The 25,061-nt window shown below is 32.2% G+C and overlaps 6 protein-coding genes across 8 annotated transcripts in view; 4 read left to right on the top strand and 2 right to left on the bottom strand.

Moving 5' to 3' along the window:
• Positions 1 to 10,897, bottom strand: part of LOC100648762 (serine-rich adhesin for platelets) — a 132,763-nt gene extending 121,866 nt beyond the window's left edge. Inside the window, exons 1-2 of the mRNA XM_012314512.3 lie at positions 10,733 to 10,897; positions 10,426 to 10,564 (exon numbers count right to left, since the gene is read on the bottom strand). The gene's annotated coding sequence lies outside the window, so the exon portion shown is untranslated. The remainder of the gene's footprint in view (positions 1 to 10,425; positions 10,565 to 10,732) is intronic.
• Positions 3,567 to 7,148, top strand: LOC100644099 (venom acid phosphatase Acph-1). Its single transcript, XM_003399416.4, has 7 exons — positions 3,567 to 3,936; positions 4,143 to 4,250; positions 4,825 to 5,090; positions 5,220 to 5,376; positions 5,554 to 5,677; positions 5,764 to 5,978; positions 6,060 to 7,148. The coding sequence occupies exons 1-7, from the start codon at positions 3,847 to 3,849 to the stop codon at positions 6,345 to 6,347; spliced, it is 1,248 nt and encodes a 415-aa protein (XP_003399464.1). The 5' UTR covers positions 3,567 to 3,846; the 3' UTR covers positions 6,348 to 7,148.
• Positions 10,898 to 11,613: 716 nt separating the features above from the next.
• Positions 11,614 to 15,160, top strand: LOC105666316 (AMME syndrome candidate gene 1 protein homolog). The gene is made up of 4 exons (XM_012314511.3): positions 11,614 to 11,931; positions 12,508 to 12,618; positions 12,690 to 12,895; positions 13,028 to 15,160. The coding sequence occupies exons 1-4, from the start codon at positions 11,723 to 11,725 to the stop codon at positions 13,192 to 13,194; spliced, it is 693 nt and encodes a 230-aa protein (XP_012169901.1). The 5' UTR covers positions 11,614 to 11,722; the 3' UTR covers positions 13,195 to 15,160.
• Positions 15,161 to 16,694: 1,534 nt separating this feature from the next.
• On the top strand, positions 16,695 to 19,461 carry LOC100643980 (AMMECR1-like protein). The gene is made up of 4 exons (XM_012314510.3): positions 16,695 to 17,695; positions 18,257 to 18,367; positions 18,440 to 18,645; positions 18,834 to 19,461. Exons 1-4 carry the CDS (start codon positions 17,418 to 17,420, stop codon positions 18,998 to 19,000), a joined length of 762 nt encoding a protein of 253 aa, XP_012169900.1. The 5' UTR covers positions 16,695 to 17,417; the 3' UTR covers positions 19,001 to 19,461.
• A 1,074-nt stretch (positions 19,462 to 20,535) lies between these two features.
• LOC100644691 lies at positions 20,536 to 21,818 on the bottom strand. Its single transcript, XM_003399580.4, has 5 exons — positions 21,575 to 21,818; positions 21,269 to 21,440; positions 21,036 to 21,164; positions 20,744 to 20,962; positions 20,536 to 20,643 (listed from the first exon to the last, which is right to left on the bottom strand). Exons 1-5 carry the CDS (start codon positions 21,667 to 21,669, stop codon positions 20,596 to 20,598), a joined length of 663 nt encoding a protein of 220 aa, XP_003399628.1. The 5' UTR covers positions 21,670 to 21,818; the 3' UTR covers positions 20,536 to 20,595.
• A 388-nt stretch (positions 21,819 to 22,206) lies between these two features.
• LOC100643982 (disks large 1 tumor suppressor protein) overlaps positions 22,207 to 25,061 on the top strand; it is a 542,862-nt gene continuing 540,007 nt past the window's right edge. For 2 of the 3 annotated variants that reach the window (XM_012314498.3, XM_012314493.3), the window contains exon 1: positions 22,207 to 22,567. In XM_012314498.3, the coding sequence (XP_012169888.1) occupies positions 22,549 to 22,567 (19 nt within the window). In that variant the 5' untranslated portion in view covers positions 22,207 to 22,548. Of the gene's footprint in view, positions 22,571 to 25,061 lie in introns of all 3 variants that reach the window. The other variant, XM_012314492.3, reaches the window with a different exon arrangement.

Below are 25,061 nucleotides of genomic sequence, written 5' to 3'. Positions count from 1 at the left end.
AACGAATTGCGAAATAGAGGGAGAAAGAGAGGAAGAGAGAGAAGAACCGGATAATGTCGAACGTCAACTTGCAATGGATAGTTATAATCTAACGGAGCTTTTTGCATAACGTGACGAGATACACGATATCTCGAGATCAACAAACGTACAGAGTTAAGCAGCGATAGCTGTTTGAAATATATATTTCCCAGATGAATGCTATATTTCATCAACTTCGCAGAACCACTTTTCGACGTAATGACATGCGAAATTAAAACTGATTAAAATAAATACAATCGATTCCCTATCTCTTGTCACCATAATCGCGAAATGCAACTTATTTATAAATACATACGTCATAAAAAAAATGCATATATCTCGCGTGAATGACCCGATTTTCAGAAGTGGATCTTATTAAGAATCGCATATTAAATTTAAAAAACCGAATCCGCTTATCACGTGACAAGTACTTATTTAAATTGCGCTATCCATTTCTTTTTATAAATTAAAAAGTACATCATTAAAGTTTTATACGGTACGTGTCGTTTAACTTATACCGCGTAAAAGGTACCAAGAAACAAATACTATTAACCATCTATTCACGCCCGCGTTTTTATGAAGACTTCATAAATTTAGCAATAATCTTGCTACGTCAGGCTCGAGATACATAAAACCGGGCGAATACATACACACGTGATTGCGAGAAGGAATACCGGTGAGTTCAGTTTTAATACACATACCCGCGTCGTTATTTTCTTTACATAAAATTTTATGAATCCTTTTCACACAGTAAAGATTCGCTATGCAAAAAGAAACGAATGATGTCGACCCTCATGGCAGGGAGGATCTTTTTAAAAATTTATTAAGGATACAGCGCGTGGTTGTTAGACATTATGGTCTTTCAAGATCAGGTTATCTCATTTTTTCAACCCTTTAATATGCATGTCTGCAATAAAACAGAGATGTGTATCGATAAATTTTATTCAGGACACGCCCACAATTTGTTCTATCTATGATGCATTATTGCGATAATTTTTCTTCGCCTACGTTCTCATGACGTGTATCATTGCACATCAACACCGTAAGAACAGGTACGATACACTCCGCTTATATGAAGAGCGATCTGTCATTGTTACTTGTTTCACGTTCTTCAAACGAAAAAAATGAATAAACTACACGTTCGATGTTAAATCATCATTGTATCTTAAACAGGAAATCCATCACAGTTATTTAGAATTTAGTAACAATGTTTTTCGATATTTAGTATTGAAAATTGAACAGTTTGAAAGGGGATCTCCCATCAAAATTCTGAACGAAGGCATAATATTCGGTGATACGATAAGGTGTTACGGGATAAAAACAAAATATTCAGAAGCATATACAGTAAGGAATTATTTTAATGCGACGAAGATTTAAAAAAAGATGTAACCTATACCGCATCGTACTTGAACCGAGATCGGCGATTTTCGATTAAATAAAGTTGAAGTGGAGTGTAAAATCCATTGTCCATAAATAGTTTATATCTTGCTTATAATCTCGTTATATTTTCTACAACGTTTTACATAGAATGAAAGATGTCGAACGAGTTCTGTTTAAATTAAACCGCGAATAATTAATGTTTCCCTTCCGAATACTCATATAATGTCAACTCACTGTTTTTTGTCCGCTCTATCAGTGTATACGTGCAATATGACGGTGATTAAACAAAACCATTCATTAACAGAAGCCATTAAGAGGAAGTCGATATCATCACGATGTACGTGAATCATAGTATACATTTAAAAAAGTGATGGAAATTATTTGTATTTACGATCCTTTACACAGTAAAAATACGAATGTCGACTTTGTAGAAATTGAGTTAACGTCTCTTACGGTACAATTGAGTTATTTTCTTTGAGGTATAATATACATCGAATAAAGCTGCAACCTTCGTTTTCTTTTTTAACTCCTCGAAGCGAATTGTTTTATCATCGTATTATCGTTGAAATTTTTTGTATACGGTTCGCCTACATACAGTATAAACTAAGTTCCTTTATTCCCAGAATCGAATCGTAAAAGGAAAAACTAGATAGACAAGCGTGACGGAATTGGTAAACCAGAAATTCCGTGAGACGTCAGATGGCACTTAAATAAAGCGATGTGACTAATCTATGTAGTTAATAATATCCATGTAAAATGAATAAATATACAACTACCGATGATCGTAATTCGTATGAGATTTCCTCCTTACATGTGTACTTATATTAATGGTCATCTGTTAACAATCATTAATATTGATCGTCATGTATTAGTATTAAAACGTACAAAGTACAAAATAAACGTTTCAGGATTTTCTCCATCAAAGATAGTTTAGAGATAGTATTAATGTTTCGATCTCTCTGTTCGGAAATAGTGTCTAAACTATCAAAGTTCCTAGAACAATTTGTATCTGCAATTGAATGTATGTATCTATAACGCCCAGGTTGAGAATGCAATGAGACGAATAGCCAATGTACCAGCCTCTGGAACTATGTTTCATTCAAATAGATGTTATCGATAACAATCAAGTTGACTTATCCTTGATAAACTAGCGAGCACTTGTGGTAACTATTGAAGTCTTACGAAACTGCAACCTGTATATGATTACGAATGGTCATTTGTTTCTTTTTCAACGCGGCTATAAACGTCTCAACATCTTGGCGAATTTATTAACGAAACACAAAACTGACTAGTTTTTCGTCTAAAAAGTATTCATTTCAGGGATAAGTTTTATTCGTGTCCTTATTTTACATTTAGAGTGTCCTATAAGTACTTCAATTAGATACTGGAATTTTCTACAAGTTGTTAAATTTTTTCCTCGTAAATCCCAGATACTTTTGTTTATGTAAAAAGCTATCTCAACAGAAAATAAAAATAAATAAACTCGAACAACAGGTAGAGGAAGATTCTTAGTACGATGTAGGAACTTTAATATCAAATTCTCAGGAAGAATAAATTAAATTAAGCAGGAAAGTGTTTCATAATCTTTATATGCATATTGATAAATTACAATTAATTATGTAATATATTTCCCCTTTATGGATTACATTCTCCTTTTACAAGTTACTACGTGTAATTACGACAATGCAACAAATTACGAATCAATCAGTATTTAGAAGTGTATTATATGCTTTATGTCGTTTAGATAAAAATTTAATCTGGTTGGGTCACTGCCATTAAGATTGAATATATAAATCTCATTTTCTAATTTTTCCGATGTATTATAGTATGAGTATTTACAACTCTGAGATGTATTAAGAAAGGTCTGCTACGTCCTAAAATAATCTTAATTATTTACATATTCGAAAACGGATTGCCTAACATTAAATTCAATCTTTTCCTACTTTCTCCGCTCCTTTTTTAGAAGTTCCAATCTTAGATTAAGCAACAGAGAATAATCAACGAAAGTACCAAAGTATAAGATTCGATTGCAAGGAACCACATGGTTATATAGGATACCTTCAAGGCAATTGAGAGTAATCTTTATTTAGCGATGACATATAACTTTCTCGACGACATGATATTGAACTTTAGTCACCTAGACAAGGAACAGTTCCCGCCAGAAGACCCATTCCTTAAGTACTTGGCCTTCGAAGAGCACCACGATCGCGAGTTGGCAGCAGGAAAAGGATCAACGTAACGAGCAAAAACGGGGAACCCACGATAAAAATCAAGAGAACTGCAAACCTGTTCGCCTATGTTCCTTATCCACCCCCACCCAACGAGTTGTTTTAGTTAAGCACGAGCAGGAATATATACTTCTTCGTAGATCGTGCGGAGAAATTGTACATTCCGGACGTACCCGTCGTTCCTTGCATCATTATCCAACCGGCGTTAACAGAATAAAACATGTTATTCGATCTTTTGGTAGTTCTTTTTAATTTTATTTTGTTCGTCACCATGGTCAACTGTAATTTGGATTTACAACTGTTACACGTGGTAAATAATCATTTCGTCATCGAAAGATTTTACAACCGTATGCAAATAGTTGTGATCTTTCAAACGGATATAACCTCTTTTCCTAGATAACTTGAAGTGAAAGTGCATAGTGATTTATCTAGTTATGTGTAAAATAGTCGATGATTATTTTGAATTATTATTAGTGTAAAGTAATTTTAAATTAATGCCAAAATGTGTTTTTCAAGGTGTTTCGACACGGTGATAAGGTACCGCAGCGGGAGTATCAAAACTATCCTAACGATCCTTATCGCGACTACTCGTACCATCCAATGGGTGATGGGGATTTAACGAACGTAAGTAAAAAATTTATGTAATAATTGATAATCAATGATGGAATAACTAAAAGTCAATGTATATTATCTATAACGTAGTTCACAACTATAAATATCGATTATGATATTATCCTTATACATTTCAATATAATCACATCTGATAGATCTTTATAACCTAGATACGAATCTAAATCTCATATACCATGTCAATACTAAGGTGTGGTTTAATAAAGCATTTTGCGAGTTCCAAGAAATCCTTGAAAGTACGATCAAAGAATTTTGTCTTTGCAAGAGGTTATTCAAAACTTTGGACGAGCTTGAGTCATTCTTCTCGCGTGTAATTTCATACTACATATTTTTCTACCATAGTAAAATGTAAAAATATTTGATTTTTAATCTTCTCAATTTTTTAATGGCGCACGGTAACTCTGTAAGATCACGTTTTCTAAAACGTCTCTTCCAACGTTTCAACGTTATTTCCACAAGACAGTGATAAAGAAAGTAATCATTATCTATTACGAAGCAATTACGAAGTCATTAACGACACATACCGGCAAACACAAACGATAATTGTTTCGTGAAACTATGTACACAGCGAGGCAAGCTGCGAGAATACAGGATTGGGACAATGCTCCGTGAACGTTACGATCAATATTTCGGGCCAGATTACTGGCCGGAGAAGATCTATGCCCAATCGACTCATATCCCAAGAACTCAGTTGTCTCTAGAGCTAGTTCTAGCTGGATTATTCCCACCCTCGGAGAAGCAAACCTGGAATCCGAATCTATCTTGGATTCCGGTATTCTCGTTCTTCGAGCCTTATGAGACTGACAATCTTCTATTTCCGCATCATTGCCCCAGGTAATTCTTTTCGTGTCTATCTTTATTATGAGATGCGAATTATTCGTGAAAAGTAGGATCGTAAGAACACCTGGCAGCTCTTGATATTTCAGTATAATAATTATGTATCTTTATCGTTTGTGACTCAAGATACAGAGAAGAATACAGTAAATTTCTGCGACAAAGCAAAGCGCGGGATTTAATGAGCAAGTATAAACCTATAATGAATTATTTGACCCAGAGGACCGGGAAGGCCATCAACACGACATCCGCTGTTACTTATCTTTATAATTTGTTAAAAGAACAGGTGAAGTTACTTGTACATGTATTGAATATAGATTTTTATAATTTAGATATAATTTAGATTAATTTATATAGATCTTTATAATTTGTTAAAAGAACAGGTGAAGTTACTTTCATACTGTACATGTATTGAATATAGATTTTTGAAAGGACCAGATAGTTGAAAAACATTGATTTGCAGGCATCTCAAAACCTGACTCTGCCAGAATGGACCAAATCAGTTTATCCTACTCCGATGAAGGAGATAATCGCGCTAGACTTTAGACTCAGATCATACACAAGAACGCTGAAACGTTTAAATGGAGGTACAAGGATACTAATTTTTTTACGTGAAACATTGTTAATATCACGCGAAAGATACGTTAATCATTCTTGTACTTTATTTTTACAGGTTTGTTAATACGTAAAATGGTAGAAGATATTAAGACGTACAAAGCGGGCAAATTAGAACCGTACGATAGGAAAGCGTTCCTTTTCTCGGCGCACGAAATGAACGTCGCTGCAGTTGCGAGAGCTTTGGAATTGGACGAACCCATTGTTCCTGCATACGGTGCTACTCTCATTCTGGAAACGCTACGCGATAAGAAAGGGAATTATTACGTTCGGGTAAATATTTCGTCCATAAAATGCGGAATTTTACATTAAAAATGTATTTATTAATAATTACTTTTATTACTTCGTTGCTAGGTTTTACACTGGACTGGAGTTTCCGAACAGCTTATAATCGAAACTATTCCTGGTTGCACAGAACTATGTCCCTTAGAAAATTTTTTTGCCATCGTAAAGGATGTGTTACCAAGCGACGATGAATATCATTGTCACCCTACTGAGAATATAAAAATGTCAAGCAATAGCGAACAAGTATATACCTCAGGCTCGAGTTTAGTTGTAGGAGAAACCTGGTATTACGTAATATCTCTTTTGTTCCTTACTATTTCAATTCTACGTAATGCTATTGTTAATGTTTATCATTAATTTTAAGAAAGTAGAGCAAGGATTGCAATAATATTGTTAGCGTTTGGAAAATGTTGATATGATGTTTTACGTCTTTGAATTAAGATAGCTAGTAAAAATATTTGAATACTGCTAAGAAAGATTTATGTTTGTATTAGTAGATTCTTTTAATAACAGTATCATAAGATGTAGCTATTCGAATAGTAATACTTATATGTATAATAGATGCTCCATAAAGTATTAAATTAGACAATTGCAATATTGTTGTAATCTCTAGTCAGGATTATTAACACCACAGTCATATAGATATCTTTTCCTTCTTCATTAAGGTGTATTAAAAATTCTTGTTTATGTTGTTTGTATATAGCTATATATAAATATAAAACATTTAAAATTATATAGATACTTGAACATACATGAATGTCGGTAGTGTGTACTATTTGAAAATCAAAGTATTATATTTTAGAAAAAATAAGTTTGATTCTCTAAAACGGTACATGTATAGATTAAAAATACAGTCCAAACAGATCACAGCAGTGCCAATATTCCCGTAAGTGAATAAAGAAGAGTGTTTGGCAGACACAAAATGAGAGCAGATTCGATTTGCAAGTTGACGACTTGATTCTCCTATTTTCATCCAGGTTAAAAGTTCAAAAACCTTTATTTAATCTAGAGTAGATCTAGCGAAATATTTATCAGTTTAGATTGGCATTTTCCGTAACTGCGATAATGTAATAATGATAGTGGAGATGTAAGTCCTCGTTATTAGCATAAATTGCAATTGATGAACGCTAAAATTAATAAAAAGTACATTTCCCATTTTTTGACACAGTTTTTCACGCTCAAATCAAAATGATCAATAATTTTTATTGATGATACAATCTACTGTATTTTTACAACAAATTTGCGGTTCCAATTATGTTAAATATGTTTATCTTTTTCGAGACAACATAGAGATAATAATACTGCCTTGATTTACATTTGAAACGAAATCAATCAATGTATACCTCAATTATTGCAATTGCTTTGAGTGTATCTAAACGCATAATTCCGCTGGCTCACACAATAGTCACACATGAGTCACTGGCTCATACAGTACACGTTGTACAACTCAGCTCAAACAGTAATACGCTTCAAGTGTTCTGTGTATTAATTTACATAAAACAATCGGCACATGTATTCTTGTGATGCAATGTTCGCCGGTAAACTGAATCGCTCGAACACACATAGCGAATGACTTTTTAACGAGTGATGTTGCTTTGGTTAATCTTTCACATTAAGATTTCAATTAGCTTCGAAGTCTCACGAAGAGGAGCAGAACGGATAAAATTGAGCTTACGATCGTTATACGAGACTTAAATTTTTCGTTAATACATATAATTAAATCAAAATTAAAAAATATTTCTATCAGAATCTTACGGTAACTTTGAACTATTATATTATTATATATTTAAAAAAATGTATCATATACTACATTCAAGCATTTATATTCTCAATAATATATTGGAAATGGTTAAGATATTGACAGAGTTTTATTAACGGAAATTTTTGAACTACTGATAAACAAAAAGCGAGTCCGAATGATCGATGCACATGCAACTGCAATATAGTAATACCTGTACGTCTTCTTGCGAAAGCTCTACAGTTACTAAGAAATATTTCGACGTTCTACAGCACGAAGTAGCTTGCAAATGGATTGAAACGCTACAAATACTCTGCAGCGTTGTTGAAGGCGCGCTGAAGTATTATTTGTTCTCTCATATTTATTACTAAAAACATATCCTGGACAATTGATAGAATTCATATTTCATTCCTTATCAATACTTCCCATTTCAATTATGTATTAGACTCTTCTAATCATTACAAAGATCATTAAATTCTCATTACAGCAAAAAATTAATATTCATCTTATTTCAGCAAACGATAAATGGCTATAAGATATTACGCGTAGGTGTAGTAAACAAGATACTTGATAATAGTTTTAAAATTACTAGTCACCGTCATTATCTTATTTTGCATATTTTCATCAGAAATACGTAAGCGTAAAGAACCGTACCAAACCAAAAAATTCGAGGTGATCCTTTACCGTAAATTTAATTGAAGTTAAGTTGGGGTTGGGTTGTGTGAAGATATTTTACACAATTGAATATTTTATAGATGAAATCTTACAGATGTAATCTATAGGAATTAATCGCGGACGATTGAAGGAAAATCACACAGAGTTCAACGATGCATATAATTTTGCATAAAAACAAATTTATGATAATTACAGGCAAGGCAAGACGTGTGAGAATTCTTGGACGATATCGCAAATAGTGACTTCTCAAGGCTAGGATTTCCCAATAAGCATGTAACTATTCAAAAGACAAACGAAGATAACCGTGGTTGACGTGTCAGTATCTTGAAGAAATTCCCGAACTGCATTGCGTAAATTCCGACCTTCCATACAATCATAGTGTCATTTATCCGATATCGTTATAATTTCTTGAGAGCATTAAATCATACCTTTTTTAATAGAATAAGATCTTCGTTAGAGTATGACCATTTTAATGTAACGAAATGAGGAAAAAAATAACTAAAAGCACTTTTGACACCATTCTTTTATAGAAGAACGATCACTGTTTCCTTCGGACAAATGGCGAAAAATTTCTCGCGTTAAGAATAAGGTGAAATCAAGTGCTGTGTAGGTACAAGAAAAGAAGAATGTAGACAATCATTGGAAAGAATGCTGCAGGAAGAGCATTGTTCAAGCTTTATGATGTGTACATAATCGCACGCGTACATTTTTACAACTTTTCTTAACGTTTACTTCAATTATACGTAGGAATGCGATTTTTCTTATGCGCAAGAACTACTTACACGACGATTGCATCACGCGCAACCTTCAATTCTTTTTAATTGTTTTCTAATCTTCGTTCTCGATATAATGAATTTATTCTGAGACGCAAATATATTAAAAATTTAAATAATGCTTAAATGCTATTTTAAACAAATTGATTTTCACATTAATATATAAAAAGAATCTTTTATTTAAAAAAATATTTGAGATTAAAAAAATATAATATAGGAAAACACTTTTTCGAGCAAAATGTGATTCGTCTATCCGCAATCGATTTGAGTAGGTTACTGGTCGAACTTTTGTTTGGTAGCCTAAATGGTAAAACCGCGTCCGTGGGATGCATACAAGTGCATTATCAACACCAACAGTAACTACATTAAACTAGCAAATGCATTTTGTGTGTCTAAGTGAAATAGCTTGTCGTTGTTAATTTATGGCTGGGCCTCATATCATGTGGAAAACCTACCACAAAAATCAATCTACCATCAAAAATGAGGATTATATTTTCATAAATACATCATCAATTTCTCATCGATATTCCTCCATGATTTTTGTGCTATATGTGAATCGACCTGCCACTAAAATGTCGAATCGATTACAGCTGTCTCATCACTGTAATTAACTCGACGTTGCTTAAGGTGCGCTTCGACCGTGCATCAACGCCACAGAAGCGTGGATAATTTGCGGAGCGTAAATTGGAACGTACGATGGCGATGTCAGCGATGCCTATTTCAGTTATAAATATCTTGAAATGAATCGTGATGCGTTTCCGGAAGGTAAATGAGAATAGATAAAAGGGTATTCTTTCAAATTAATAATTGTAAGAAAGAGTCACGGCAGCGTAAAATAAATCAAACAATCGAAAGATTTCGGTCGAAACGCCGATAGCGATTTTTTCTAATTAAATTCGAAAAGAAACAAGATTTTCTTAAGTTGCCCAATAGCGTTTGCGCTTTCGAATTTTCCATTCATTGAATATCCGTGCGAGGTTTCGTATCTATTTGAAATAATCTGACTCGAGCGCCGCGTAAAGATTGCGTAAAGTGAGTCACTTTCAGATGTTCAAAGTATTATGACACATTTTATATAACGTGTTCACGTATAAACTGTACATAGTTAATACAAACATGGTATGTCATATACATATATATATATACGTGTTCAAGAGACAAGATTGGAAATGACCATCGGCGAGCGAGATTCGAATAATGTAACGTGACACATACATACGTGAAGTAAATATAGAAAGAAAATCCTTACCCATTTTTACTACACTAACATCATCGAACGATTCTGTAGTTTCTCCGCAACTTCTCGAATGTATTCTACTTTTCATCCAGGTTTTCCGTTTTTCTTTGTACTCAAATGAATGATGATAATACATCAACTTAAAAATTGGCTATAAATAATGAATTTAATATCACATTATTTTCTTTTTTTCACGTTTTGACGTTTCTCCTTAACCAACAAATTAAGATTACGATTTATGTTTATGTGTATCATTACACTTAATACCAGATACAATCAAGGATCAATTCTCAATTCTGTGACTCGATGCTTTGATTACCTCAAAAGTGTACTTCCGTAGATAAAAAATGAAGATTGCAATTTCACTAGACACTCGGCACAAATTTTACAACCGTTACGCGATAAACTATGAGTATACTATGTTAGCTGTCACAAAAAATATAGCCACTTAGCAATATACCGGACAACTACAAGCATGCACATGTTGCCAGGTTGAATCTGCTGTCACGCCTTGAGCTTCTCTGATGCATCGTGAGCAGGTGCCAGGTAAGGGGTTAGAAAAGTCGGTGCCCTCGGCATAGTTTCTTCTTCAAGTAATTATATTCACACATGTCTCTCAAGTGTTTTTCGTGTTGTCAAAACGAACGATACTTTAACTATCGTACTTTAACGTATCGTGTACCGTTTCATTATACAAAACAGAACAAAATTTATATAACATCATGAAATAAAATTGCTCGTTAATAATACAAACATGTATATACATGTATATGAAGAATAAGCAATTATCTGCTATTGAAATCAAATCATGATTATGTATCGATTATTTTTGCATACAGTATAATTATGTAATAATCTTCTATTTATACACTCCAATAGGATTACGATGATGATGTATTAAATTTTTCGTTTGAAATTTGCAACCTCCATTGTGCAGCACAACAGAAGATTCGAATATGATTGTTTAAACATACTTATTATTGTAAAGTGTTTCGCTTGTTGCGTGCCGTGTCCATCTTTTTCTTATTCGATCGATTTGTTTCACTTTTAAGTTATTACTTCTCACACGTGTATCGGCGATAAATTAACCGCTAATACTGCCGCCAATTTTCAAATTTCACCGTTCGATGCCGCGCTTTTATCAAATGGCAGATAATGAAACAGCTGTTTCCACGAGTATGAGGACATCTAGCGGAACGCGCGCGCGATCGCGTCCGCAACAGCAGGAGAGAAGAATGGAAGTCGTGTAGGTTGAGGGCCGATCGTATCTGCAGTAGTAGCGACCGTTCAAGGAATCGACTAAGAAAACATGGCTGCAGGTTGTTGTGGAACGAAAAAGCAAAAGCTGAACAATTCGTCGAGTGTTCCTTGTAATGGTTCGATATTACAAAATGGCATACAACTAAGAAACAGTGTAATAGTAAAGCCTGAGATGGGCTTCTTTTGCTTCGATGTTCTTTATTGCCAATTACATCAACTCGACCCTCCAAAACCGCCCAACTTTAGCAACGAAGCATTGTAAGTAATAATATTTACTGTCACTGTCTTTACTTTTTTAAATTTTCTATTCTTTCTTTCATATTACCGTCTCTTTCTCTTATATAGCTATCTTTATCTTATATGCCTGCGTATCAGCTGCTCTCTCTTTTCTGTTCAAATGTTGTGTTCGTGTACCTTCACCTTCCTTGAGTTTCTTTGTTACAATGTTGATGCATTCAAACAACGAAATACAAGTTTAATTATAAGAATTTATCGCCTACGTAAAGTTCAATGTTGGTTTTCACTTTCGAAATATATTATTTATTATTTGTTTATATTCATGATACTATTTACATAAAAATAAAAATCATTTATTGCGTATATGTATGTATATGTATCTATAGGATCTTTTGTAAAAATTTAAATTATTTTCTACTTATTTATTACTTTTTCTGTTTATTATTATACAGAAACAAGTTTTTATCTTGCAAAGAAAATATATTTTCTTAGATTATCAACTTCATTCATATAACCATGATATATTTTGCCTAAAAGTATCCTTATTTATAAATAATATAAAAAACAACATATATCTGTATGCATTTTTTTTTATAGCCCATTATTTGTAACATGGACTATCGGAAAAGATATGAGGTTAAGAGGTTGCATTGGAACATTTAATGCAATGCAGTTACATGCTGGACTTAGAGAATATGCAACAACTAGGTAAAATTTTATATTTTTATTTAGATAAAATATTGCTTTATATTTTTAATAATATGTGTAACTTTTTGAAGTGCATTCAAAGATTCACGATTTAATCCTATCACACGGGATGAACTTCCACGTTTACATGTAAGTGTTTCAATTCTGAGACATTTTGAAGATGGTGTTGATTATTTAGACTGGGAAGTAGGTGTCCATGGAATTCGTATAGAATTCCATAATGAGAAGGGTAATAAACGAACTGCTACCTATTTACCTGATGTTGCAACAGAACAAGGTTTGTAATTTACTTATATTTCATTACCTTTGGTAAATACTTTTATCACAGACTATAGTTCTGTATTATACTACACAATATAAAATTCTATGCTACAAACATATTTTGAAAAGCACAGTTTATTGTGTTTAGGATGGGACCAGATACAAACGATAGATTCGTTGTTGCATAAAGGTGGTTACAAAGGCTTGGTCACTCCAGATATTAGACGTAGTGTGAAATTAACAAGATATCAGAGCGAGAAGGTTACCGTAAGCTATCAAGATTATATGACACATTGGCATAGCCGAAGATGCTAGCAGCTGGCTTGGGGTCCTAATCAAGGACCCCAATTGCCACCAAATTCTGTTGTTCATTATAATGCTAATACATCTCACACCTCCCATCTACTATACAATAACACTCAATACAATTCTTATATGGCCAGTCAGGGACATGGATTAGTAATGACACAACGTAATCATCCTGCATTCATTCATCCTCTTCCAATACCCCCTATTTCTCCCGTTATGTTACCTATATGGGATTACTCATCATTTTGGTGGGATCAAACAGGTTCATCTTATCCTCCGTCACATTCTCATCTTCATCCTCCGCCCCGTGTTCATCGTTTGTCACCACAAGAAACTGTTGATCGTGGAATTCGTAAACGAAAATGACATTGGAGGCGACTATTGTTTGCAATCTTTCATTGTTTAAAATGGTGCCTACTGTACTTTGTATGTTTCTGCATACACAGTTTCCCCCTTATGATACCACACAGTCCTCCTTGAGGACAATAGCATTTTATGTATGATGGCACTGTCTTTTTTCGTTATCTCCGATAACGTAATTAATATCATTATTTATCTAATAATTGGTATAATCGTAAACTATATACGCATATACAACAAGTGCATTAACTTTTAACTTTAATATTTATAATCATTGATAAAACTATATGTCAAATATTCAGATTTTAAAACATATATTATATAATTGCCTATTCTCATGTATTTTAATGCGTTCATAAATTAAACAACACGATTCAGTTCATAGAATAAATATTTTAAGATTAAGAAATAGATTATACATAATGTGCAATTAGCTTTGCCATCATACTTATTGTGTCCATTTGTATTTATGTCTGCAGTATACGAGTGATATAAATAACTTTATAGCACAGTGATGCTGCCTGCAATTCACTGCCTGCTTCACAAGGTTTAATGTACAAATTCACGCGAAAATGTTTCTATTATCCGTATATTATAAAAAATATAGAATATCATTTTTAGATAAATACATAAGTGAAGATTGAAAAACATTAGATTTTCTATTGATAATATTTCTTCTAACAATGTTCTATTAATTCATACATAGTATATAGTTATTATATTCTGCATAACTTTTGTATTATTATTTATCGAAAGTTATCGGAAATTCACATAGATGATTAAATTAATATAAATTAGATAATTGTCTAAAACTATATGTTGCATTCTCTTAAATTAATCATATGCAAAGAAAGTTACAAACTTCCTTATCGTTGTTTTCTCATGACTGTGTCATGGATAATATATATGTAAGTACTAATTTTTAACTTACTAATTTAAATTTCATTGTATTGATGGCATACATAAATTTTGCTTTAGTATGTGCAAATGCTTACATTAATGCACTGAAATTTTTAAAAGTGAAAACCTTTAATAACGTCTAATTTTCTATTAACAATATGGACTTTTATATTTTTATTTCTTTTTTTTATACCATTGATACATTGAAATTTAATAATTCTAGTTATATTATAGTCCAGTGTATTATTACAGCAAAGGATCATACTATTGAATACATAAATATGTAAATCTTCATGAATAATCATAACTAAGACTAGTTGTAATCAACTAAATTAATAGTAGATACTTATTTGAAAATTATTATTAATTTTACGAAATTTAGATAATACTACTAAAAAAATAGCAATGTAATAAAAATGATAGAATGGAACCTCTACTGTAAATAAGCAATGGACTGCATTATGACTATTAAAATGCGTTAATAATAGTTGTATTATAGTTGTAGATGAAAATGTGACGATCTCATTGTGATTTTAATATTCTGTGACTCATAAAACACAAATAGAATTGCTATTGCTTTCTGTAACATACTTATCTTATTACTTTGTTTTTCTTGAAACAACTTATTATTATATCATGTTAAAATGATTCGATGAAACAAATATTTGGTAACTTTGAAGTACAGTAAAATGTGTTCTTCCATGTGTTGATATTTTCACTTTTTTTATTTACTAACCTTCACTTAACTACTTCTATACACTGCCAAGTTATTAATTGCTGCTTTTATTATTATAGATATCAAAGCTCTTGTTAACAGATACAAGTGGAGCAAAACTTGATTTTGTTAATTATAATTTAATAATTATTTTAATTAAAATATATAATATACTTGGATTATCTTAGTATAAACATTTGTTTGGTATAGTTTTATTATTCATTGTTTATATATATATACACATATACTCAGCATTATGTGATGTCTAATTAACTGCCATTTATATACTTAAATAATGTCCAGTATTTGAAAACTAATTACATGTACTTGATTTGTGACAATAGAACATTTCAAGTCCTTAATTAGAAATAAAGTATTCAAAGTGAATAAATTTAATTTAAAGTTTATAACAACAATTAGTAATGAAATAAAAGAGATTAACATGTTTAAGGGACGAAAACATTATGAAATAAATATACATCTTTTTATATTTATGTTGAATTAATGTTTTTACATTGATGTAGAATAATATAAAGCATACATTATTATATAAGAGATATAACTGCTGTTTTTATGCACATAATAAATTTTTCATGTACAAGTAACTGAAATTATTTTTCTCTTAAAATTGATTTGGATAATGAAGTTAAGTGGTAATATACATTATATAATTACAAGAGTACTTGCAATTACAACTAAAAAGATTAATATTTTATGCTGTTGCTCACTTAAAAAGAGCATATTATTCTATGACTTCAAATGTATTTTAATGGACAAAATATGTATTGTGCCTAATGAAGATTTCTGTTAAATAATTTATACATAATAATATGTATCTACATAGATTCATAAAAAATGAAAAGTCCACAATTGAATGAATATAAAGAAAAGTTATAATAATTTATTATATAATTGGAACAAATGAATAAAAATTTTATATTATCAAATTTGATTACACTACTGTAATTGTTGTTATTAATATCCCTATTCTGTTATATACATACTTAATTTGTATAACATATAGTGCTACAACATTTTATATTCTTTAACTGCTCAAAATTGTTTGAAATTATGTATTATGATTAAATTTATAGCTACAAAACGATTAGTACGTTTATGTATCTATTTAAAAGAAGGATAACATTCAATAGGAACGTACTCCATAATTAATGATAAAATAAGTTTCGTTCAATTGATGCATAAATGTATTTATTAATTATATTTAAATATGCAAAATATATATGTCGGAGATGGAGAGACACCGGAGCCTTCCCGTTGAAACCGGGGGAAAAACCCCTAATATTGTAATTTGGATTCTACCGTAGCCGTAGTTAAGCAATCACCGTCCTTCAGCCCGATTGTAATTGTCTGAAATCTATGAGAATGAGTTTGGGTTCGAGGTGACAACCAGTCACCGAACGTAGCCGCGGTCAAGGGACGAACGTTTTGTCTAACAAAGTTATGGAAAAGGTCTATAGCCCTCCATAAAGGAAATAGTTGTAACGGCACTCGACAGTAAACATACTAACGGTTTCTGTCTCGTGGTCCGTTATACGCAGACCCTATTCTTTGAGTAGGTTTATTGCCGGTTGTCGAGACATTCGCAAAATATGTTCAGCCAGCCTGATGACCCGTCATAAACCTTAATCCTTAACGAAAATAGGCAAACAGTCTTTTCCGCGAACGACACTTCCAGAGACTGACCAATTAACAATAACGGCAATTTCCCTCACTCTCCGAACGAAGACTTTTCTCCACGAATATGAAAGACCTGGTGCCACGAGAGGGTAATTCAGTTTTTCCTAAACAGCGTCACCGTCACGAAGGTTTCGAGTACGATCTCATCAACGGAGGTATTTCGACAGAGTGCTTACTCCACGTGCTAACTGAGAGTACGACCTAGACGTTGCCGACGAGTAAAGAGTAATTGACCGCGTATTCGTTATCGGACCTAAGACTATTGTCATTAGCATCGCGAGTGCCTAACCGCCGCAGTTATTTGTCAAATTTATCGCCTACATACTTGTGCCAATAAACCCTGGATCGTACCATAATAGTGGCTAATACTGGTGAAGATTCGTTACCCGCCCAAACCTCCAATCCTACCGTCAACCCGACGCATGCACTCTGGTATTAGAGAAACATTCAGTAGGAAAATAGCGGGCAATGAAACAGCTGTTTTTTGCGTGATGAGACATCTAGCGGAACGCGTGTAACATAATCTCGTGTGCAATAGCAACAGCAACAGCAACGAATGAATAAGATGCATGATACGGAACCGATCACATCTATCGTACTTAGGAGAGTTAACCAAGAAACCATGGCAGCTGGTTGTTGTGGAACGAAAAAGCAAAAGTTGAATGATTCTACAAGTATACCACGTAATAATACCGTAAGTTTACAAAATGGCATTCGTATACGGAACTCTATAATAGCTCAGCCTGAGATGGGCTTTTATTGTTTCGATGTCCTTTACTGCCAACTGCACCAACTTGACCCACCAAAACCACCCAACTTCAGTAACGAAGCTTTGTGAGTATTTGTTATTGATATCATTTCCATTCAGCTACTTTCTTGTTTGCTATTTTTAATAGTTCAATCTTTCATGATCTTAAATTTGAAAATACGTTTCTTCGAATATGATATTTTTGATATTTTATTTATGTTTTATCTTCTGATTGTTTCATTACATGTATTTACATTTTGTGTTTATAGCTGTATCCGAAGGTTATAATTTTTATTTTATGAATATGATATTGTAAATATGTCTCAAATATTGTTGATACAATCTTTGTATTCAAATAATTTTTATTCAATCGAAAATGAGAAAAATCATTGAACATATTTTATTTTTATTATTTTATGACCTATAAAATACTTGAAAATGTTCGGTAAAAATAGATATAAGTAGTAACTATGTAGATAAAATTACATCCATAAATATGTGAATTAGGATCTTTGAAAGACTTGTGCTTTTTGGTTTCATATCATTTTTCAATTTCAGTTAGATGAGAATTTTGTATTCAAATTTTAATATATTTTATCAAAATTAATATTAATATATTAATATTTATTAATATTTTTATATTATAGCCCTTTATTTGTAACATGGACCACGGGTAAAGATATGAGATTAAGGGGTTGTATTGGTACATTCAATGCAATGCAGTTGCATGCTGGATTAAGGGAATATGCTACTACTAGGTAGTATTTTATATTAAATATAATACCAATATAAAAAACATTTTATATATGTTTAAAGTGTATTTTTTATAGCGCTTTCAAGGATTCACGGTTTAATCCCATAACATTAGAAGAACTTCCACGATTACATGTAAGTGTTTCTATACTCCGACATTTTGAAGATGGAGCAGATTATCTAGACTGGATAATAGGAGTTCATGGAATTCGTATAGAATTCCATAATGAAAAAGGCAATAAACGAACTGCTACATATTTGCCAGATGTAGCAATAGAGCAAGGTTTGTATTATCATTATATAAATTTGAATTTGTATCCTTAAGAGAATTTTGTAAACAATTGTTCTATAATACGAAGCAACAAATATTAATGAATTAATAGTTTATTTAATGATTAAATAATGTTTAAGTTATGGTTATATGTAAAGATACTTGTAGAATTTTGCGAAGTCAGAATTTTTCTGATTTAGGATGGAGCCAAATTGAAACAATAGACTCTTTGCTACATAAAGGAGGCTATAAAGGATTAGTTACTCCTGATATTAGACGTAGTCTGAAATTAACTCGATACCAGAGTGAGAAAGTGACTGTGAGTTATCAAGATTATTTGACACATTGGCAAGGTCGAAGATGCTAGCAACTGCCCTGGGGTTCTCTCAAAGGACCCCCCATTTATCACATATGTGGCAACATTTGTTATCTAAATACAGATACATTTAATTGTTGTCTACAATATATTAATTATCAATGCAATAATATAATGGCCAGTCAACAAGCATTCATTATAATAGAAGTTAATTATTTTTCATGTATACAATTGTGTTCAATATCTATTACTTTTATCATCTTATCCTTACAAAATCATCTTTCATTTCTATATATATATGTAAAACTTTTTTATTTATCATTATATCATAATCATTATCACAAATGTCTTCCTGTAAAAGCTATGGAATACATAAATATGGTACTAAAAGCAGTTCAACTTAATCTTTTGATATTTCCAATGGTGCCTATTATGTAGTATGTAGTTTGTTTCACATGTATTTACTTCATAAGAAAATATGTTTGTTAACAAAGATAATAGAATCCTGAGTATGATGGCCTTATTTTTTCTAAATCATTATTTACAAAATACTAAATGTAGTAAAAATAATATTACATGTTCAAGCTAAATACAGTTGGAAATCTTATTCAGACTGTTCTATATTTAATATAAATATATTTTCATTTAGCTCATATAAAATATTGTTTATTTCATTTTTTGTCCATAATATGTCTCTTTTATTGTGACATTTCCTAATTAATAGTTGAAAAATAAATGTACTTAATGTGTTTACTCTTGCCATCATACTAATATTACTGCATTTATGATTATAATCCGAAAAATTGTGATATTCAAACGAAATTATTATATTTCACTATTAGTAATATATTTGAGAAAGTAAACATGGATGTATGGTATGTATAATTGTAAGCAATGATAGTTTTTTTAAACATTAAATATTAAATATACTGTTTCTAGTATAAAAAATAAAGAATTGTTAAATATAATACTGAAAAATTTTGGAATTAATATTTTATATTACTTTTTTGTATAGAAATATATATAATATTGTATACATATAAGTGTAGTTTTACTTATAAAGATATAAATTTATTCAAGCGTAGAAATCATTCATGTGTATTGTTACAGTAATTTGTTATTTGAATACTGAAACAAAATGAAAAGTTGTACTCTATAATTAATGAAACTATAATTTACTTTTTATAATACACAAAATGTTATAATGTTCCAAATAAAATTTTAACAAATATCATATTTTATAACATAGCCATTTTTTAAAACTATTTTTTAATTTATGAAGTTATTCAGGATAATTAACTGAATCCGCTCATTGTTCAAGATTTATAATATGATCACATATTTTTTCTAAACTTATGAAATTATTATTTTTTTAAGATGTTACATTTAGATAAAGACAATTCATGTTTAAGGTCATACTATAATTACAATGCACATGTAATTGATTTATAGAAATGAATAATCAATAGATTTCTTGTGATATATACAGTCTAATTTAATACTTAAATAAATAATTAAATTCTACTAAAATTTGTTATATATTTTCTAAATGAATAAGTTTTATAAAATTATTCCATACACACTGATTAATTATGCAAATTAATTTATTGCTCTTAACATTTTACTATATAATACATTTAGTATCATTAAGGAAGTGAGTTTGTATTTGACACTTTAGGACCTATGCCTGTATCCTGTGTAAAATATAAGAACAAATATGTAAATATGTTATGTACATACAAATAAATGCATACATGTATTAAGATATACTAAGTAATACGTATATAATTATACCTTTCTATTTTCTAGGTATTTATGAACCTTTAATACAATATTTGTTATGTTTTCCATTGATGTCACTTGCGAATAGGTCACTACGCTAGTTACAATCATATTACAGAGGAATAAAAATGATATGGTTCTAGCCTGAGGTCTGACAACGCTCCACCAGAATTTCAGAAGTTCTTTTACTTCATATATATATGGAATTCTATATCCTATACTTCCAGCAATCTATAACAAATTGTCTAGATATAAAAGGTCGATTAATTGCAATATAAAAAATAAGGGAATAAAAAAATTTTACCGCAAGATTTATTGATGGAGTTAATATTAAGGAATATAGTAATGCATTACCCTCAAGGAATGCAGATGCTTTCAATTCTTGACATATTATACATTTAGGTTGAAATAATATCAGATTTTCTGTAATAAACTGAAAATAACAATTGTTACTTTGTTATATATTATTATTATAAATTAATTAATTGCTATCCTTTTCTATTGTAAGAAGATTTAATGATTTTTTTTTTAACATACAGATTTATGACAAGAATATGCAGCAAGTGCTGATCCTGTTGATATAAATAGCATAGTAAATTTCCAACCATGATGACGTAATTTTAGTTGTTGTCTAAACATTGAATTAATTATTGCCCCGTTAATACAAGCCATCCCTCCTATTATAAGATCTCCATATTTTAAAGACCAACTTAAAAAAGTGACGATATTATTAGAATATTTTTATTGCAAATAACGAATTAACTTGAACAAACTTATTAATGTTATATCTTTATAATGTTAACAAAAAATGTATGAATTATGTGACAAAGTAAGGTTACATACACTTCACGTTGCGGTTTCCATTCATTAATTAACTCGAACCGATTTTGGATAAGTTGGGAATTATTTAAATTATAGTTTGGGGACAGTGTTATCATTTTTCAATTTCTTAGATCTTTCTAAACGTCTACCTACACTTTCCCCTTAACACCGTGTAATATATTGTATATATTTTTAACGTATGATACGATGAGTTTTATTGTATCAACATTACCTACACGACATAGAACACATATTATGTGAATCTTTCTACAGATTATGGTTTTATTCTTCACCGTAAGAGGTCACTGTTCGAAGCCTTTTCAGCTTGCGACACATACTGGAAGTTTATACAGATGCAATTACAAACTTTGAACATACCGTCGATATTTAAATAACTTTTATTATTAATATTGAAATAATACATTCTCTGAAATGAATTTCTTTTTCATTCTAATAAAAATATCGTCCTTAAGTATCCGATACGAATATTTCCGAAAATTATATGTGTATGTCCTCCGGTGCACTCGTAGGGGTTGCTTTCACGGGGGAGTGTGTCACGAGACGACCTGACGTCACGTATGGTGCGATCGACCAATCGGAGGTGGCGTTCTCACGACTAGTTAGTTTTCCGACTGCTAGAATAAGCGCGACGCCATATTGCCCGTGGCCGAGTGGTGGCGGCCTGTGTTTATATCCGTTTCGTTTTACCACGTTTCGACGGGCCACCGGGAGGTCTCGCGAGTGACGTGCCGAGCCGTGTATATGCCCGTCTACGCCACCCGTGAAACAGGTCGTCGATTCGCGTGACAATAGTGAACCGTGCGCGATCGTGGAGTATCGAAGTGACACACCGTTCTTTGTGTTACTCTCTTTCCCGTTTCTTCACCCTTCTGTAAAGTAGTGCCGTTTACGCTTCTTTGTCGACGTTCACCCTTTATCCATAGCCTTGTGTTCTGACGTATACGTGTACCAGGATTTAGTTGTCATCAAACGGGATGCCAGTTCGTAAGCAAGGTGGTAAGCTCTCTTATTCTATCGAAACAAAAGCCACCCTCTGAACACGTCGATTCGAAGTAAAATCCAGAATCGTCCAATGGGAGGGGCGATACGTATAGGTCACTCAGTCAGCTGTCATCTGACTGTCAGTTGCATGCCTCTTTAATCGCTGCTTTCTCTCTTTTTTTTTCTCTCTTTCACTGGCATCGGGTTATCGAGTTTCACGTGCTTTTCAACGAAATGCGAGAGAGAACGCGTGACCTATTCACAAACGGTTTAATCGTCGATACCGTGGATGAAAAAGACTTCGCCAACTCGTTGTTATTGTTAGTTTTTTCAGATCGTGCGTGAGTTGCGCACGACGCTCGACCTTGAATTACATAGTTAATCGAGAGAGGTCGCATGTTTACGGGAACGCAAAATTACGTTTGGTGTAATCGCGCGTCATTATTAAAGGGATGATTAATGATCATGATAACTTGTTGGAGTTTCGACCACGTGCAATGTTACTTGGTTTGTGGTGCTCGTGTCGTTTCTATTTCTTTTACGAACGCGATGACGTACCAGGAGGTCATTATTAAAGCTAATTCAAATCCCTTAATTAAGTAATTCCTGTGATTTCATTTCATCCATTTCTTTCATTTGATCGTTTTTTTCGTTTCTTTAATCGTAATTCGTGTTAACTACAGTTAGGTTGCGTTTGTTAAACGGTTAAGTTAAATTATCGAAAATATGGGAAGGATCGATAGGTGGAAGTATCAAGTACGGGATCTTTGTCTCATCGATGTAGGCCAGTATAGTAGAATATGTTGCAATAATCACACGGCTGTTAGTTGTCGGTGCTTGGACATGGTCCAAGAAAACGCAATAATTTCAGCTCTGGCGAGACTCTTTTGCCGCGATTATGTGACGAGACAGATAGGCCATAGGCTTGGTTAGCCGTATCACGTGTATTCTCTAGAAATTTCCCTTCTTTTTATTTTACCTTCCTTTACGATCGGTTTCAGTGCGTTTATTTTACCTCCCAATAAAGTCACTTTTTATCTTAATAAACTGTTCGTGACAGCTGATGCGAGTGACCCTTGGCTTTCATTAATTTTTTTTTAGACATTTTAAATTATGAATATTTACTTTGTAAATTTTGTAATGGAATAATAATAGTATTCTTTTATCTGTATTTTCCTTTTTTTTATTGTATTAACTGCTTGATTGTTAACAATTATTTAGTGTATAATTTAGTGACATTATTTTGATTAGGAGTTTGATTTCTTTCACAAATTGAATAAACTTGTCTGTCTTATTTCTATTGAAGCGGTCCTTAAGATATGGGTTGATTCTATAGTGATCATGATATAGATGTTTAAAGATCAGGCAATCAAAGATCATAGTAAACTATCAAAAACAACTTTCTTTTGCCAACAATAGCCTTTACTACAGAGCATATAACGCTACCAAGTAATCTAAAGATAATCGTCCATCATTCGCTAATCTCCTCAAATCTTCTCAAATTCTAACAAATATATTACAATATTATAAATAGTATTTCTTGCGTAGATAATTGATTTTTTAATTAAAAACATTGGTATTTAATTAAGTATCCTTATGCACCATCTTTTCTGAGCCGTTGGTGTCCATACAACTTTCACTACGCGGAAGGTTAACGACATTTTCCACAACCTCTCTCTCATTAGGCTTCTGCCTATTTATCGTTACTTCCTAGGCTCCGACGCCATAAACTGGTGTCAATAGCACTTGATTTATGGACGGGTTCCCATCTAGGGTTGGAGCAAATAGAGAGGATTTAGTACTAATCGATAACTTAGTCGCAACTTCGTTCAACTATTCGAAGAACTTTTGTTTTATAAATTACGTGCGTTATTGCGTGCAATAAATTACAAAACGACATCCTAAAATGTGTCGGGTTCCATGCTTTTGGTGTTGGATTGGGAAAGAACTTGGTGTTTGAACGAAACGATCCGGTCTCGCATAAAGAAACGTAACGAGAATCTGATAGAGTTGGAGGAGAACTTCCCCTAATCCTGACTGCTCGTTGACCTCTTATAGAGATACGATGGAAACGAGTACTCTTTAGTAGTAGCACGTGCCAGCAAGCGGCATCTCTCTCTATGTATGCCTTACCGATCGATAGGAAGAATTTTAGTAGCGCGTACAAGTAGTTCGTACTTCTGAAACATAATTTTTTCGCGTCGATGTGATACCTATCGGTTGTATCGATGTAATTATTCTTTAAACGTCGGCTATACCACGTTCTTTTCTTGATATTTTCAATCACCTTAAAAGAACGAAAGAACGCATGAAAATATAGCGGCGAAAGAAACATTAGGACGTTTAAAAATGTTTTATAGACGAATTAAAATGCAGTTTTGTTTTGCATTGATCTATCACGATGTCTCGATCATTTCATTTAATATTTCTCGGTCTATTGTTGGTACTATCTTTTATTTCTTTGAATCACGTTAAAAATCCTGACGCGTTTCCATATACGCTGTTA

Source organism: Bombus terrestris, chromosome 12 (genome assembly GCF_910591885.1).
Source record: "Bombus terrestris chromosome 12, iyBomTerr1.2, whole genome shotgun sequence".
In the NCBI taxonomy this organism is placed as follows: Eukaryota; Metazoa; Arthropoda; class Insecta; order Hymenoptera; family Apidae; genus Bombus; species Bombus terrestris.
This window is presented reverse-complemented; position numbering and strand designations above follow the sequence as displayed.

Excerpts from the sequence above, each read along its gene's own strand:
- LOC100644099 (XM_003399416.4), top strand. The coding sequence starts at position 3,847 with ATGTTATTCGATCTTTTGGTAGTTCTTTTTAATTTTATTTTGTTCGTC. Across the intron at positions 3,937-4,142 it reads ATTTACAACTGTTACACGTG|GTGTTTCGACACGGTGATAA; the intron begins GTAAATAATCAT and ends GTGTTTTTCAAG. Across the intron at positions 5,678-5,763 it reads GCTGAAACGTTTAAATGGAG|GTTTGTTAATACGTAAAATG; the intron begins GTACAAGGATAC and ends TTATTTTTACAG.
- LOC105666316 (XM_012314511.3), top strand. The coding sequence starts at position 11,723 with ATGGCTGCAGGTTGTTGTGGAACGAAAAAGCAAAAGCTGAACAATTCG. Across the intron at positions 11,932-12,507 it reads AACTTTAGCAACGAAGCATT|CCCATTATTTGTAACATGGA; the intron begins GTAAGTAATAAT and ends TTTTTTTTATAG. Across the intron at positions 12,896-13,027 it reads TGATGTTGCAACAGAACAAG|GATGGGACCAGATACAAACG; the intron begins GTTTGTAATTTA and ends TATTGTGTTTAG.
- LOC100643980 (XM_012314510.3), top strand. The coding sequence starts at position 17,418 with ATGAATAAGATGCATGATACGGAACCGATCACATCTATCGTACTTAGG. Across the intron at positions 18,368-18,439 it reads AGGGAATATGCTACTACTAG|CGCTTTCAAGGATTCACGGT; the intron begins GTAGTATTTTAT and ends TATTTTTTATAG. Across the intron at positions 18,646-18,833 it reads AGATGTAGCAATAGAGCAAG|GATGGAGCCAAATTGAAACA; the intron begins GTTTGTATTATC and ends TTTCTGATTTAG.
- LOC100644691 (XM_003399580.4), bottom strand. The coding sequence starts at position 21,669 with ATGATAACACTGTCCCCAAACTATAATTTAAATAATTCCCAACTTATC. Across the intron at positions 21,165-21,268 it reads CATATTCTTGTCATAAATCT|TTTATTACAGAAAATCTGAT; the intron begins GTATGTTAAAAA and ends TGTTATTTTCAG. Across the intron at positions 20,963-21,035 it reads CTCCATCAATAAATCTTGCG|ATTGCTGGAAGTATAGGATA; the intron begins GTAAAATTTTTT and ends AATTTGTTATAG.